This window comes from Phaseolus vulgaris, chromosome 7, assembly GCF_000499845.2.
Source record: "Phaseolus vulgaris cultivar G19833 chromosome 7, P. vulgaris v2.0, whole genome shotgun sequence".
Taxonomy (NCBI): domain Eukaryota; kingdom Viridiplantae; phylum Streptophyta; class Magnoliopsida; order Fabales; family Fabaceae; genus Phaseolus; species Phaseolus vulgaris.
The window spans coordinates 9,234,977-9,248,319 of NC_023753.2; the positions used below are offsets into that span (position 1 = coordinate 9,234,977).

Here is a 13,343-nt window from a genome sequence, read left to right on the forward strand (position 1 = left end):
ACTATTTTTTACATCTATTTAAAAGAAATCAAGTGTAATTTACATTAAATTAAACAAAATTAGTATATTTTTTCTTCTTTTAATTTAAGCTCACTTAAGTTTGTTTTAACGGTACAAATTCATAATAATACTTTTAGTTAGAGTTGAGTTCATCCTTGTTTGAGTTGTTCTAATTTTTGTTAAAATAATATATAAGAATTATTTTTCGTGATATAAGTTAGGAATATTACCCCGAAAATGTTGAAATCTAAAAATATAAAATCACTTAAAAATAAATAAATTATTGTTTGCTTCTGGTGTGCATCCTGATTTTCATTTGTTCAATTTATATTGTTAAAAAAAATAAAACTAAAAGGCAATTTAAAATGAATTTTTGGGTGAAAAATAAGAGTGAGAAGAGAAAACGGATAGCAAAGAAGAGAAGATAGATAGGCCTGAGAAGAAGAGAGAGAGGAAGAAGCTCTCAAAAATGGCCACTGCCACTGTTTCAACTCTCTGCGCAACTTTCGGAACCCATTGCACCATTTCCCACAACCCTAAACCTCTATTTTCTCAACCTTTCAATCTCAATCGTTTTCCTTCACACTCTTACAACCTCACTTTCTCGCCTCGCTCACCTCTCGCATCCCTTCCCAAGTCCTCAGAATCTGCGGTGGCCCAAACCGAAGCAGAAACCGGTTCGACCGAGCCTGAACCGGTCCAGATTGTCCCGGCTAAGCCACCCTCATGGGAACCCGGTCTCTTTGCTGTTGTAATGGTGAGTTCTGATTAATGAATAGGGAGTAGCTTCCTTTTTCTGAAGTTGGGTATGGGATTCAGTGACCCAATGTGGAAAAGTTGCAAGCTTCGGTTTAAATTGTTGACCCAGATGAGTTTTCTGGCCAATTGCAATTGTACTTCAAGATTTGAGGCTGCTTTTAATTATTGCTTATGTATTTTTTGGTGCTATTGAAAAGTGGCGGTCATCGATTAAAACAGTTAATTCTGGTTGTTCGAAGTGTTGTTTTTGTTGTCCCACTTAAATTTTGTTGGATGGGGTAAATAGGATTTTTTTGGGGTTTCTGCTAATATTATCTTCTATTTTGTGTGATTCTGAACTTGTTTTTGTTGTATTGTTTAGATTGGTTCACGCCAATATATTGTTCATCCCGGGCGAAAGCTTGTTGTTCAGAGGTTGTCAGGTGCAAATGTTAATGATAAGGTGCATAACTATGATAGCTTGTTTACTTCTTAACCTTGTTCTTAACTTCTGCTGTTTTGGAACAACAATATAAAGCCTTTTCTTACTATGCGGGGTTTGCTACATGGGTCAAATGATGTTTTAATATTCTATTCTGAAATTATGTCTGTAGACGAACCCTTGACTTCTGAATCATGCTGATGTTGCTTGTAATTTTTCTCGGTCTCCCTCTAGCTCCAGTAATAGAGATACGCCTTAAGATCATCAACCACAGTTTTGCATAATTCTTAAAATTCTATCAATGCTTTTTTTTCTGTATTTGATTATGTGCATCACAAGCCTACTACCATCACTTTCTCCCAAACATTATTGCTTCTAAAATTTCTGCCATTTGAACGTGATGGCTGCTGGGTAATAATCAGTTTAATAGTGAATATCAGAATAGTCTTTATGCATGCGCAAGTGCATGAAGTACAGCATGTCATTTTTTGGGGGCAAAATACCAATGTTATTATTATTGATGTAACTGGTAGTCACAAGAAAAAATATCTGCAACAGACAGACAATTTATCTGTTCCTTTATTATAATATAACAAAGTTTTGGCTCTCCTAGTAGAGGCCTAGATAGATGTTTGGAGAATGAAGTTCATTGATTAGTTTACTCATACGATAATACAAAATTAAGAAAGCTCCATTCCTTTTTCTGTACGATTAATTATCATGAAAATTTAACTGATTGTAGATTTATAGCTACATGTTATTGTTCAATATATAATTTTGACCTATTAATGATCTGAACCATGGTTTAGGATAGGACCTATAATTTTAAAGGTTCCGACAAAAAAGTATTTTTAAGAAACTTGGCCTAAGCTGCGGGAAATGAAGTTATTTACAAGTGGTTCGGGGTGATGATGATGCAGCTAAAGTGATAATACTAATAACTGCTGTAATTTTCTAAGATTATTTTATTATGAGTTTAACTTAGCTGTTGGGAACCACAGATTGCTTTGCATAAGGTTTTACTGGTTGGCACTGATACATCTTGCTACATTGGGAAACCAATAGTAACAGATGCTGTGGTATATGCAACGGTAGAAGAGCAGGTAAACCTCTTTCTTTTTGTTTATCTTCTCCAGATAGTATTTTTTTTTTTTTTTTCTGAAATCTTCTACCTACCATTTCAATTTTAATGCAGGGTTTAGACGACAAAGTAATTGTCTTCAAATATAAAAAGAAGAAACACTATCGCAGAACCATTGGACACAGACAGGTATAAAAGTTATGCTTTTATTTGTGCAATCAAATTATTTATCAAATATTTTGCAATTGAAATGTTGGTTTGCATGGCTTGGGAGTAGTTGGGAATCATTTATTCGAATGGGTGAATTCTCTCGTACCCTCTAATCTCTGAAGGGAGCTTGAAAATATGTGAATCCATTTTCTTTGTTTGTGTGACTGACTACGTTAATTATGTTCTTGGCTAGAGATAAGCCATTATAAGTTACAATAAGCAGTCAACATGCATGAAAATTGTTAAAATGCATTTTGCATCTTTAGTTTTTAATTGTTCTTTCTTTTATCTAGTTACTTTTCACGAAGTTGAATTCAACCAAGGGAGAGAATAACAAATCCCTGCAATTTCTTGGTCTTAATGCTCATTGTTTCCATCAAGCTTCTATTCTATCTCTCAATGAGAAGCTATTTTTTCATATTTTATTAACCCTGGTTTTGCTCCATTATATTGTTGGTGTACAATAGCAATAAGGAGATTTAAACCTAGGATCTCATGCAAACTATCATCCCACCCTTCTTGGTAGTTTGGTGGAATGATCTGTCCGAGCTTTTATGGAAATGTAGAAGTAAAATGACAAAAAAATGGTTTTCATTCCTTGGGAACCAGCCATCTCCTTCCATGGCAGTCATCACTTCACCATACTTTTTAAGTGTCTATAATTAATTCCACTTATTTTAAGATTACCATTACATTAACGTTATGCTACTTAAACCATACAATGACTTGTGGGAATCTGATTAAAAAATAATTTTTTTGTGACATCTCACCAAATAAAGCTTATTTAAAAATATGATTTCGTCATTGTGATTCTTGACAATGTGTTGATTTTCAACATGTAACAGCCACATACACGTCTACGGATAAATAGCATTATGGGCTATGAGAACTACCCAAAAGTTACTATGGACGATATCAAGGAGGATTTAGAATCATGAACATCTTGTGAACTGTCCCTATACTGTAGCTTCGTCATCTCCAATTTTATGCAATCATTCCGCCATTTTTAGTTTTGCTTTAATTAGATATGTAATTGCATATTGTAATGTATTATTGTAATCTCCCGTTTCCAAATACATTGCTATTTCTCTCTCTCCAAGTTACACGTGCCAATTTTCACTCATATAATGTGCTTTTGTTTGCTTGAAATTGTTGTATTTTCAGTTCTCTCTTGCCTTCCATTGAAGAATGGCTGGAACAAATTTAATTTCAAAGTTTTAAGTGATTGGCTTATCCTCTTTTAAGTAGTTCCGTTCTTATGTGTAGCAAGTAAAAAACTTAGTTAATGTAGAACCATTTGGCACTTGTGAATTTTTCCTTATGCGATATGAAATTTTTAGACAATCGTCTTTCCTTAATGAGTTTTCTAAAATGAACTCATGATCTGATACCTGCAATTTGTCACTTGATGTCCACCCAATGTGTACTCGAACCATGCAACAAGAGATGGGTTAGTAGCACTTAAACTTGAATAATGTTTCAAGATATCTTTTTAATATCTTAATTCTAAAGAATTTTACCTAAGTACATTATTAGTGTCAACTTTTATGGAAGCACATATTCATTTGAAAATCGAAAAGATTTTCATTGTAAAATGCAATTGAGATGTTCTGACTTTACTATGCTTAAGTTTCGTCAGTTAATGCAATGGCATTAACTACAAACGTGATTGGCTTTTAGCTATATTCACATAGAATAAATCTTATTATTGAAGCTATGTATGACGAAAGCAATGGAGTGAAACTAAACACCAACTCTTTAAGCGCAGATTGCAATATCTGGCTGATATAATATAAACAGTCCGTTTCAATCTAAGTTTATACGTAACATCGAAATGACTTCCTGTTGGAGACAGAGCATCAAATTGGATAACAATATCAGAGACATAGAGGTGAATCTAACGAGAGGAAGAGTAATGGTTGAAATTCTCTACCATCATATGTTAAATTGAAAAAGCAACACTAACAGATAAAAGTCAGATCCTAAATGGTGAGAAGCAAGTATGCATACTGCATCGCTAAACAATCACCACAACCTTCCTGATGACATCAATGCCAGTACGTGTAATTTAATGCTCCAACAAAGCCTCGTAACCGTAGCTCAATTGATTGTACACCACTCACTCAGCTATGTTTACCCTTGCTATCTCCACACGACCAAAAAATAAAAAGGGAAACATAAAAAACTTAGGCTCCACCACAGAAAATAAAATGGAGCATATGCCACTGTTTAAGTTAATAACAATACATCCTTTCTCATTGATATCTTTCTTCAATATTATCTTCTCTGATAACGTAACTTATCTTTTGACAAAATGTATAATGCAAGCTAAGCCCGCACAACTTCACTCGTATACTCTCTTTCTCTTCAGAAGTGTTGGAACTATGGAAACAAAACCAATGAGGAAAAGTACCGATAATGTCTTAAAATCATATAGATCCTTAATTGACTTCAGATCCCCAAGAGCAAGGCCAGCCTGATTAAACAACAATAGAGAGGTTAGGAGTGCAATAAAAGAAAAGCAGAAGATCATCAAAAGCATGACTATCATAGATGATACTTAGCCTTTTCATCCATAAATTAGCAATTATAAGCAACAACCATCCACGTTGATTGAAATCAAAATATGACTCGGTAAAAGTGAGAAAAACATACTAACGTAAGAACACATGGTCCGCATTGGCCTAATACAAATGAAAGGAGATACAAAATGTACAAAAGCAATCAACAAGGAAACTACTTTTACCACTTCAATAACCTAATACAGCTAATGGCAGAAACCAAAGGGACAACAACAGAAAATACATCCTAAGCAGTTGGAAAAAAAAGATTTAGATGCATTTCTCAATATAGCAGTTCTTAATGGAACTAATAATGTGCCATACATTGCTAGCATAATCTTTCAAATCCTCAATAGCCTTCAAGATAAATGCTGCAATAAATCTCATAGCTTAATAATGATTTACTCAAGTTGTTCTAATATGTAAAATATAAATGAATCATCTGTGAGCACTCATATATATGCATTGAAACAAAAATCACCTCAATACATTAATGAACTGTTTCCTTAGGAATAAAAAACATCCCACTCCAACTTAAACAGATCTAATTAATAAAGTTCCTTGGTATTAAAAACAAAACCAGTACATTGTCAATTGTAAAGCTTATACCCTCGGAAGGTATCTTAAATCCAGAGACACCTGGATCTTAAGTTGCTGACCATCCATCAAATAAATTTTTTAAGAAGCATTCAAGAAGATACTCTATCCCTCATTTCTATCTAAGAAGAATAATTTTCAAATGCAAAAGTAAAAGCAAAAAGCCCGAAGTTATCAAAAAGCAAGATTTTATTCCTGTGTAGAATAAAAAAGGGGAGGGAGGGGTTGAACTTTCATCAGAACATGCATAGCTAAATCATACATAAAAAACAAAAATGTATTTCAATGAATATTTACATGTTATAAATTAACAGACAGGAGATAGATTTCAATGATATAAGGGCGACAAAGAAAGAGATTTCAGGGCAAAAAACCATGTTGTCTCTCATTTAGCTCGCCCAATCCAACCCACAAAAATAAAAGATTAATGTTAGGTTTTGGAGCTCAAATTCACAGGGGTTAGCGATCTTCCCTAATGATCCTAGTCTCTAATTCTACAGGTTGAAAAGCTGCATATTCTCAAGCATGGAGAAGCGTGAGAAATAGTAGAACAGTGCAATCTTAGGTGCAAAATCACGATCTTGACAACCTTGTAAAAGCCTATAGGCAAGTACACGAGACCCACTAACTAAAAGGAGCTCACACAAAAAAAGAAAGCAGACACGTACAGAATAAAAATTTGGAATAGGATAAAAATATCTAATTCAGAGAAACCAGCAAAGCAAGCATATTGCAGAAAAACAATACCACCAGCACAGAAGCTTACTCTGACAGTAATATATGCAGCCGGAACAAGACCAACCAAAGTAGCCAAAAAGAATATATGAAACGGAACATCAACAATGGGAGAGGCCAAATTGATGAACAGATTTGGCAATGTCGGGGTTATCCTCAGAAAAAGCATGTAATTCAGCAGCTTATCCCTACGCTTTGCAATCTGATTCAACCACCCAGAAAACAAAATTCCACATTAACAACACCCACCAAATTCAAAGTGTTGTCATGAACATAGAAAAAAAAAGGATATAAAGACAAACCTCAGCTTGGAAGAACCTTAGCTTCTCAGGCCACATCCAAGTAACCAAAGGCCTGCCAATTAACTTAGACAAAAAGAAACAGGAAGATGCACCGGCAGTGGCATTGAAAACAACCAATAGTATTCCTCGTACAACTCCGAAAAGCGCCCCAGCTAAGAGGGACATGAAGATTGTCCCAGGAATCATGAAAGTCTGCATGAAGATGTATGTGGAGCAGTAGCCAAGAATGAACTGCGCAGGATTGTTGGTCGCATACGTCGAAAGATTTTCCCTTTAACACAATAAATAGATAAATAAACAAATTTCATACAATGATGATTAAAATATAAAAAGAAGAAACAGCATAGTTGTTATGGTTAAGGTACTTGAGGAGGCGAAGATCGGAGAGCGTGCGGGGTAGTTTGAGGCTGGTGTAAGCGGCGGGGGGCATGGTGAGGTAAATGCAGAAGAGGCCGGTGGAGAACACGAAGAAGACGGCAACGGCGGCGGCGAATTCCCACGTGTTGAGCGGGAACCTCTCCAATTTGGGCTTCTTGGCGGAGGGTGAATCGTCATCCTCGCCCTTCTCTTCATCCCTCGTCGCCGTCACATTCCTCGGCGCCGCCATAGTACGATCCAATTAACCAAATCTCATGGGAATCGAGCCGACCGGAGTTCGAGGTATTGGGGATTTTAAAGGGTGGATGCTATTATGCTCTTCTTCTTTGTTTGGGTGAAAACCCTTAGATTTGGGGCCAGAAAGAGAGAGAGAGAGAGAGAGAGAGAGAGAGAGGATCCTTCTGCGAAATTTAGCTGCAATGCAATCTGATGGAGAGAGAGAGAAAGAGAGCTTTTCAATTTCAACTTTGAAGAACATAAGAATTAAGAAGACTGTGATTTTATTTTCTCCTTCTTCTTGTTATTTCTTGCAATTTTCCCGGAATCCCTTCTTTTTGCGGCATTTTTCTAATATTTTCATTAACCTTTTTCTTCCATTTTTTTTATCTCAACAAATTTGAAAATGTTCATTTCTCTCTTCATGATATTTTGAAGAGGAGAAAATGTAAATTAAAATTAAAAAAATAAAGACAAAATATTTTGAAATTTTTAGAAATCAACTATTTTTCTTCCAATATTTTTTAACTAAATAAAAGATAAAGGTGCTGATACAAAAAAAAAAAAAGACAAAGCTTTGTTATTTGTGTCTTTTTTTTGTTGTCGTTTTATTTTCAGTCAGACAAACGTAATATTATGTTTATCCTGAATAGTACTTATTATTACTACTGTACTTAGAAAATATGGTATACATTTATTTATTTATACAATTTTTTATTTATTTATTTTTAAATAGATATTGAAAAAATACATTTTATATTTTACTAGTAAAAATACAGACACAATGTGTCTGTGTATTCACATCTTCCTAAAAAAACAGTTATAAAAACAAATTCTCTTTATATATAAGTTTATATATATAGATAAAGAGAACAAAATTTGTGTGGAAGACTGAAATTTAAATTATTTCATTATACGATAACAAAAATTGAATTTAATGATTTCAAATTTTAAATGTATTAAAAACAAAACAAAAGATAAAAAAAAAACTAAAACTAACTCAACGGAACTAAAAACATACTTAAGTATTTTAGAAATATGACAATTATAAAATTTAAGTAGATGTATATGCCATCATTGTATTTATTTTTAATTTATTTTAATTCTTTTATTTATTTTATTTCACACAAATATATCCATACATTTCATTATACTAAAAAAAGTGATTAAAAAAGTGTATATTTTAATCAAATTAATGAATTAAATCAATGGATCTCAATTTTATAATCATGGTATTTTTATCGTTAGCGTATAATTTAATTATTGTAATAAATGATAATTTATATTACCTTAAATACTAATCCACTATATGATAATAATAAATCAATAACAATCATTCTCTTATTTATACCATTACTTAACTACATATTTCTTAGATATTAATCATGTGTTTCTTGTTTCAAATTCTACTCTTAATTACTTTTTTATCTTATATTTTGATTGAAATTACTTTAAGTTGATAAATCGTGCGAGAGGTGTGTGACTTAGTAAAAATATAATAGATTCCAAAAACAACAGTATGCAACAAAAATTTGAAGAACAACTAAAACAACTTGAGCCCCGTTTAAATAGACTTAAAATAAGCGAAAAGAATAATTATCATTTCAATTCCTAAAAATCCAAAAAATTCTATCATACAAAAGTTTTATAAAATTTTCAAGTCTTATTTTAATTTTAATAAATCTCATGGTGCAAGACCATTTTTAAGACTCATAAATTTTGATCTAAACATGAAATTTTACAATATTTTTAACAAAAGTTGTTTATAAATAAAAATATTATTTTAATGTGAGTATTATATAATTTGTTTCAAAATTGAAAAAAATATCCAATAAAAATGACTCGTAAATAAAAATATTTGTAATATATATATATATATATATATATATTTAACTTAACTTTTATTATATACTCTTTTATACATCCTTTAGCTGATGCCTACTCACACACCTGTAGGAAGTCTTAGTTCTAGAATTTTTCCTATACCACCATATTTTCTTCTTATATCCCATATTTTTTAAAATAACAAAATTACTCTTATATTTTATTGTTTGTTTTTAATTTTGGACTGTAAAATCTAGAGAATTTTCAGAATACAAAATTTAAACTTTAACATTTGTGATTTTTTGTATTTTAGAAAATCTAAAATTTATAATTTTGGATTGTTGAATTCAAAATACAAATTTTCTAGAAACCTAATTAAAAAGAGTAATTATAGTGTTTTTCTAGATATAGAGGTCGAAGAAGAAACACAGAGAGATGCTGGAAGAATTTGTGGGTTGTAACTTGGGGGTGGTCAAGGTCATGTCTTTGAGATATTTGTTTAATCCAACAGGAAAAAAATGTTTTGTAGAAAAGAATATTCGGAGCACAAAACAAGCAAAAACATTGATCCAGAAAATTTTTGCTATAAGTATACCCCAAAACTTTATTTTATTTGTTTCTACAAAAATATTTTTCATCAAATACGTTTTTGTTGTTCATAGAATAAAATGGAAATACGAATCAAGGATGTGAGATCTTCATACAAAACAAAAACACATATCTGTTTCGATCATCTATTTAATTTTAAATATAAATTATTTTTTAAAAGGTACTAAATAAATGAAAACAAACTATCATTTTTAATTGAAATTACTTTGTAAGCATTTATTGTATAGTTTAAGGAATTTTTTTTAACGAATACTTTAAAATTAAAAAGTTATAAAAAAATTATAACTTTAAAATCAACTAACATGATCTGGACAACAGTAGAGTTTAAGACAATTTGATCTCATCTAATTTTATTGGTTTATTATTCTTTTGATTGCTTATAAGTGAGGTTTAATGTGCCGCATCTATGTCTAATGGACACTAGGTATATATGCTAGGATAAGTAATAGATATATATTTTCTTTGTAAATCATATTTCTTTTGAGCAAGTTAGGACTTAGGTTGTGTTTGTTTTTTTGATGACATTGTAGTTGAAGAAGACAGATGAACATGTGTCACTCCTGTTTGTTTCAATGGAGCGTTGAGTGTGAAGGTGTAGGGGGAGGAAAAGTTGTGGGTGTCGCTCGTCTTCTCACCACTGAAGAGAAAAGAGAGCATGGTAAGGAGAAAACCACGTGGGAGAGGTTGGAATACCATGTTACCCCTTGCTTTTCTTCAACTTTATACTTTATGCATGCTATGCACAAGAGATTTCTCACTTTGGTCCAGGGAATATGTATTACAAAGTGGAATTTAAGCCTAACTCAACCTTATAAAACCAGCTCATGGGGTGAGGTTTGCACCCACTTATATACAATGAAATATTCTCATCTCTAGTCGATGTGGGATCTCCAACACACCCCTCTCACGCCGAGACTAACAACTCGTGTGTGGGACAACATATTATGGGTGGTCCGATAACGACCCGATAGCGGGTGGCACGATAGGCCCAACAAACACTCGCTAGGATATGCTTTAAATGACTCTGATACCATATTACGAAGTGGACTTTAAGCCTAACTTAATCCCATAAAATCGGCTCATAAGATGAGATTTGCACCCACTTATATACAATGAATTGTCCTCATCTCTAGTCGATGTGGGATCTTCAACACAAACCATATTATGGAATGGACTTTAAGCCTAACTCAACCCCATAAAACCGGCTTATGGGGTGAGGTTTGCACCCACTTATATACAATGAATTGTCCTCATCTCTAGTCGATGTGGGATCTCCAACAATATGTTTGACCACAGTTGAATGCAATTTGAATGCCATGAATGTGAGAATAGATAGGTCATAATAAAGTGTGCTCATTCATGTATATAAAAACATGCTTATCAGAAGTTAAATGAATATATTCACGTGATTACAATTTCAACAATATATATTAATGAATATAAGTCTAAGTTGTACAAATTATGTATAATATTTCCTTATAAAAACATCACATAACCACCCAACTACTTTGTTTGCACAAAATGTGCATCCCTAAGCTAGTCATACATGTGGGTGAGGGCGACAACACCCCATGAATATCCAACACACATGTATAAATTGTTAAACAACTACAACTATGACACGCTAATAAATGTCACACTTTTATCTATAAAGATTGTGCATCCCACAAGATACAACAAATAAGCCCAAAATGTAGACTACATCTCTAATGGATGAAATACTCCTCATATATTTCTCGCAACCAACTGGGTCTAACATGTGTGACACAACAAAGCCTCAACTATGTTCTGACATCATCCAAGTTCATCTCAACTTAACTAACAATGTTGACACTGACGTTAAATCCAACGTCACATATTCACAAAATTGTTCCATGATGGGGATATGCAGAAACGTAGGCACATCATCCAATGTGATGATCATCTCACCAACGGGAATGTGGAAAGTGTTGGTGTCCTGGTGTCACATTTTGACAAAGTTTGATATGAGACTCTTATCAACAATTTCATAGTTGATATCGCACAACAACTACAATCCTGAGTTAAACTCGACAACCTCAATCTAGGAATAAGGGATCCATATTTTACTTAACTTAAACTCATAGGATACAAACTTCAATATCCCTCGATCCTAACGAAAATATATCTGTGTTTCTAACTATAAATAGTAATAAATGACCAAACGTAACGTCAGTAACTGAAGTTTTTATTTCTTACCTCATTGTCCCATGGTCTTAATGCAAAGTGATAACATAACTCACTAGTATGGAGGTATCATAAGGTCCATTGGGAAATCCTTGTTGCGCATCATGTCCTCCAACAACCTCATACAACACATCACCATCAATCACTGGTGCAGAAAAGCAAAACGAGTGCGACTATTTTACATTTATAAGGGCGGCTATATAACCGCATTTGATGAGCACGCATTTGTAAATCGAAGAGATAAGAAGGTTGCTATATAGCTGCATTTGTAAATTCAATTTATAAATGCGGCTATTTACATAGCCGCATTTACGATAGACATTTAGGGTTTCTTTGCTTTTTCGCTGTTGATTGAGTTTCTAATCAAAGTTCTCAACTTTTATCTTTTCCGAAGAACGGGATCATTATTTTAGCATTTCTTTAGATATCTTGGTGCATCCATATCATACCTCTTCGCATTTCATCCCAATGGAAGTCCAAGAAACGCGAATAAAAATTCCCCAATGAAACACAAATATATGACGGAGCAAGGCGACAACAACGACGAGGAAGGCACAACAGAAAGCAAAAAAAAACCTTCCCAATGAAGCATGACCTTAGCAATGGCATAAGACAAAACATAAGAGAAACACAAAACATACAAAAATCAATGGTGAAGAAGAAGAGAGGAAGACAATGCTTACCAATGGCACGAAGACAATGTGATGGAAGAGTGCCTTAATCCTTTGGATAATTGTTGGTGGAGTTTGCGGAAGCTCAATGGATGCTCACGGTCAAGGCTCTCCTAGGAGATGTGGCTGCCTTGGAGGTGCATGTTAGGTATGAAATGTGAGTGGTGAGGCCATCTCACTTTGGTAGAATGAAAGTTTGAAGATCAATTGTCTATCCTAGAGAGGTAGGAGACAAGTAGTGAGATTGACACAAAATTGGCAGCAATTCACTATTAGATTAATCTTTCAAAATGAGAGTCAAGCACCTCAATTTATAGGAGAGAGAGCTGAACATTTTGGACCCAAAAGTTTAAACTTTAAAATAAAACACTCCAATGAGAAGGTGCCATGTGGAGTCATGCTTTCCATGTTTAGCTCACACCTTCCATGCTAAATCCTCTCCACTCCTATGTTGCAATGTGGACGTCCATGTGCTCCATGCTAAAGTATTTTCGTTCTCCAATATACCCTAGATGTTTTAGGGTTACATTTGGCTCAAAGAAGCCCAATTGTTACCCTAACTAGTCATTTTTAACCCTAACTAGTCATTTTTAACCCTAACTAGTCATATTTTACAATTGGCCCAAATACAAGCCAAAAAACCTATGCTACTTGGCCCAAATATTTGGTCCAATTACTTTATGCTACGAGGCCCAATACATGGCCCATGAAATCCTAAACAACTTTATATAATTTATTTAGACAGTTTCTTCTTGCACCCCCACATTTTTCTTC

At 33.5% G+C, this 13,343-nt stretch overlaps 2 protein-coding genes across 2 annotated transcripts; one reads left to right on the forward strand and one right to left on the reverse strand.

The window, feature by feature from the left end:
• Window positions 1–351: 351 nt before the first annotated feature.
• Window positions 352–3,570, forward strand: LOC137827638 (large ribosomal subunit protein bL21c). The gene is made up of 5 exons (XM_068633852.1): window positions 352–757; window positions 1,121–1,201; window positions 2,182–2,283; window positions 2,376–2,450; window positions 3,317–3,570. The coding sequence occupies exons 1-5, from the start codon at window positions 470–472 to the stop codon at window positions 3,407–3,409; spliced, it is 639 nt and encodes a 212-aa protein (XP_068489953.1). The 5' UTR covers window positions 352–469; the 3' UTR covers window positions 3,410–3,570.
• An 814-nt stretch (window positions 3,571–4,384) lies between these two features.
• Window positions 4,385–7,656, reverse strand: LOC137828138 (uncharacterized membrane protein At4g09580-like). Its single transcript, XM_068634589.1, has 4 exons — window positions 7,032–7,656; window positions 6,667–6,937; window positions 6,396–6,566; window positions 4,385–4,947 (listed from the first exon to the last, which is right to left on the reverse strand). The coding sequence occupies exons 1-4, from the start codon at window positions 7,271–7,273 to the stop codon at window positions 4,816–4,818; spliced, it is 816 nt and encodes a 271-aa protein (XP_068490690.1). The 5' UTR covers window positions 7,274–7,656; the 3' UTR covers window positions 4,385–4,815.
• Window positions 7,657–13,343: the final 5,687 nt, after the last annotated feature.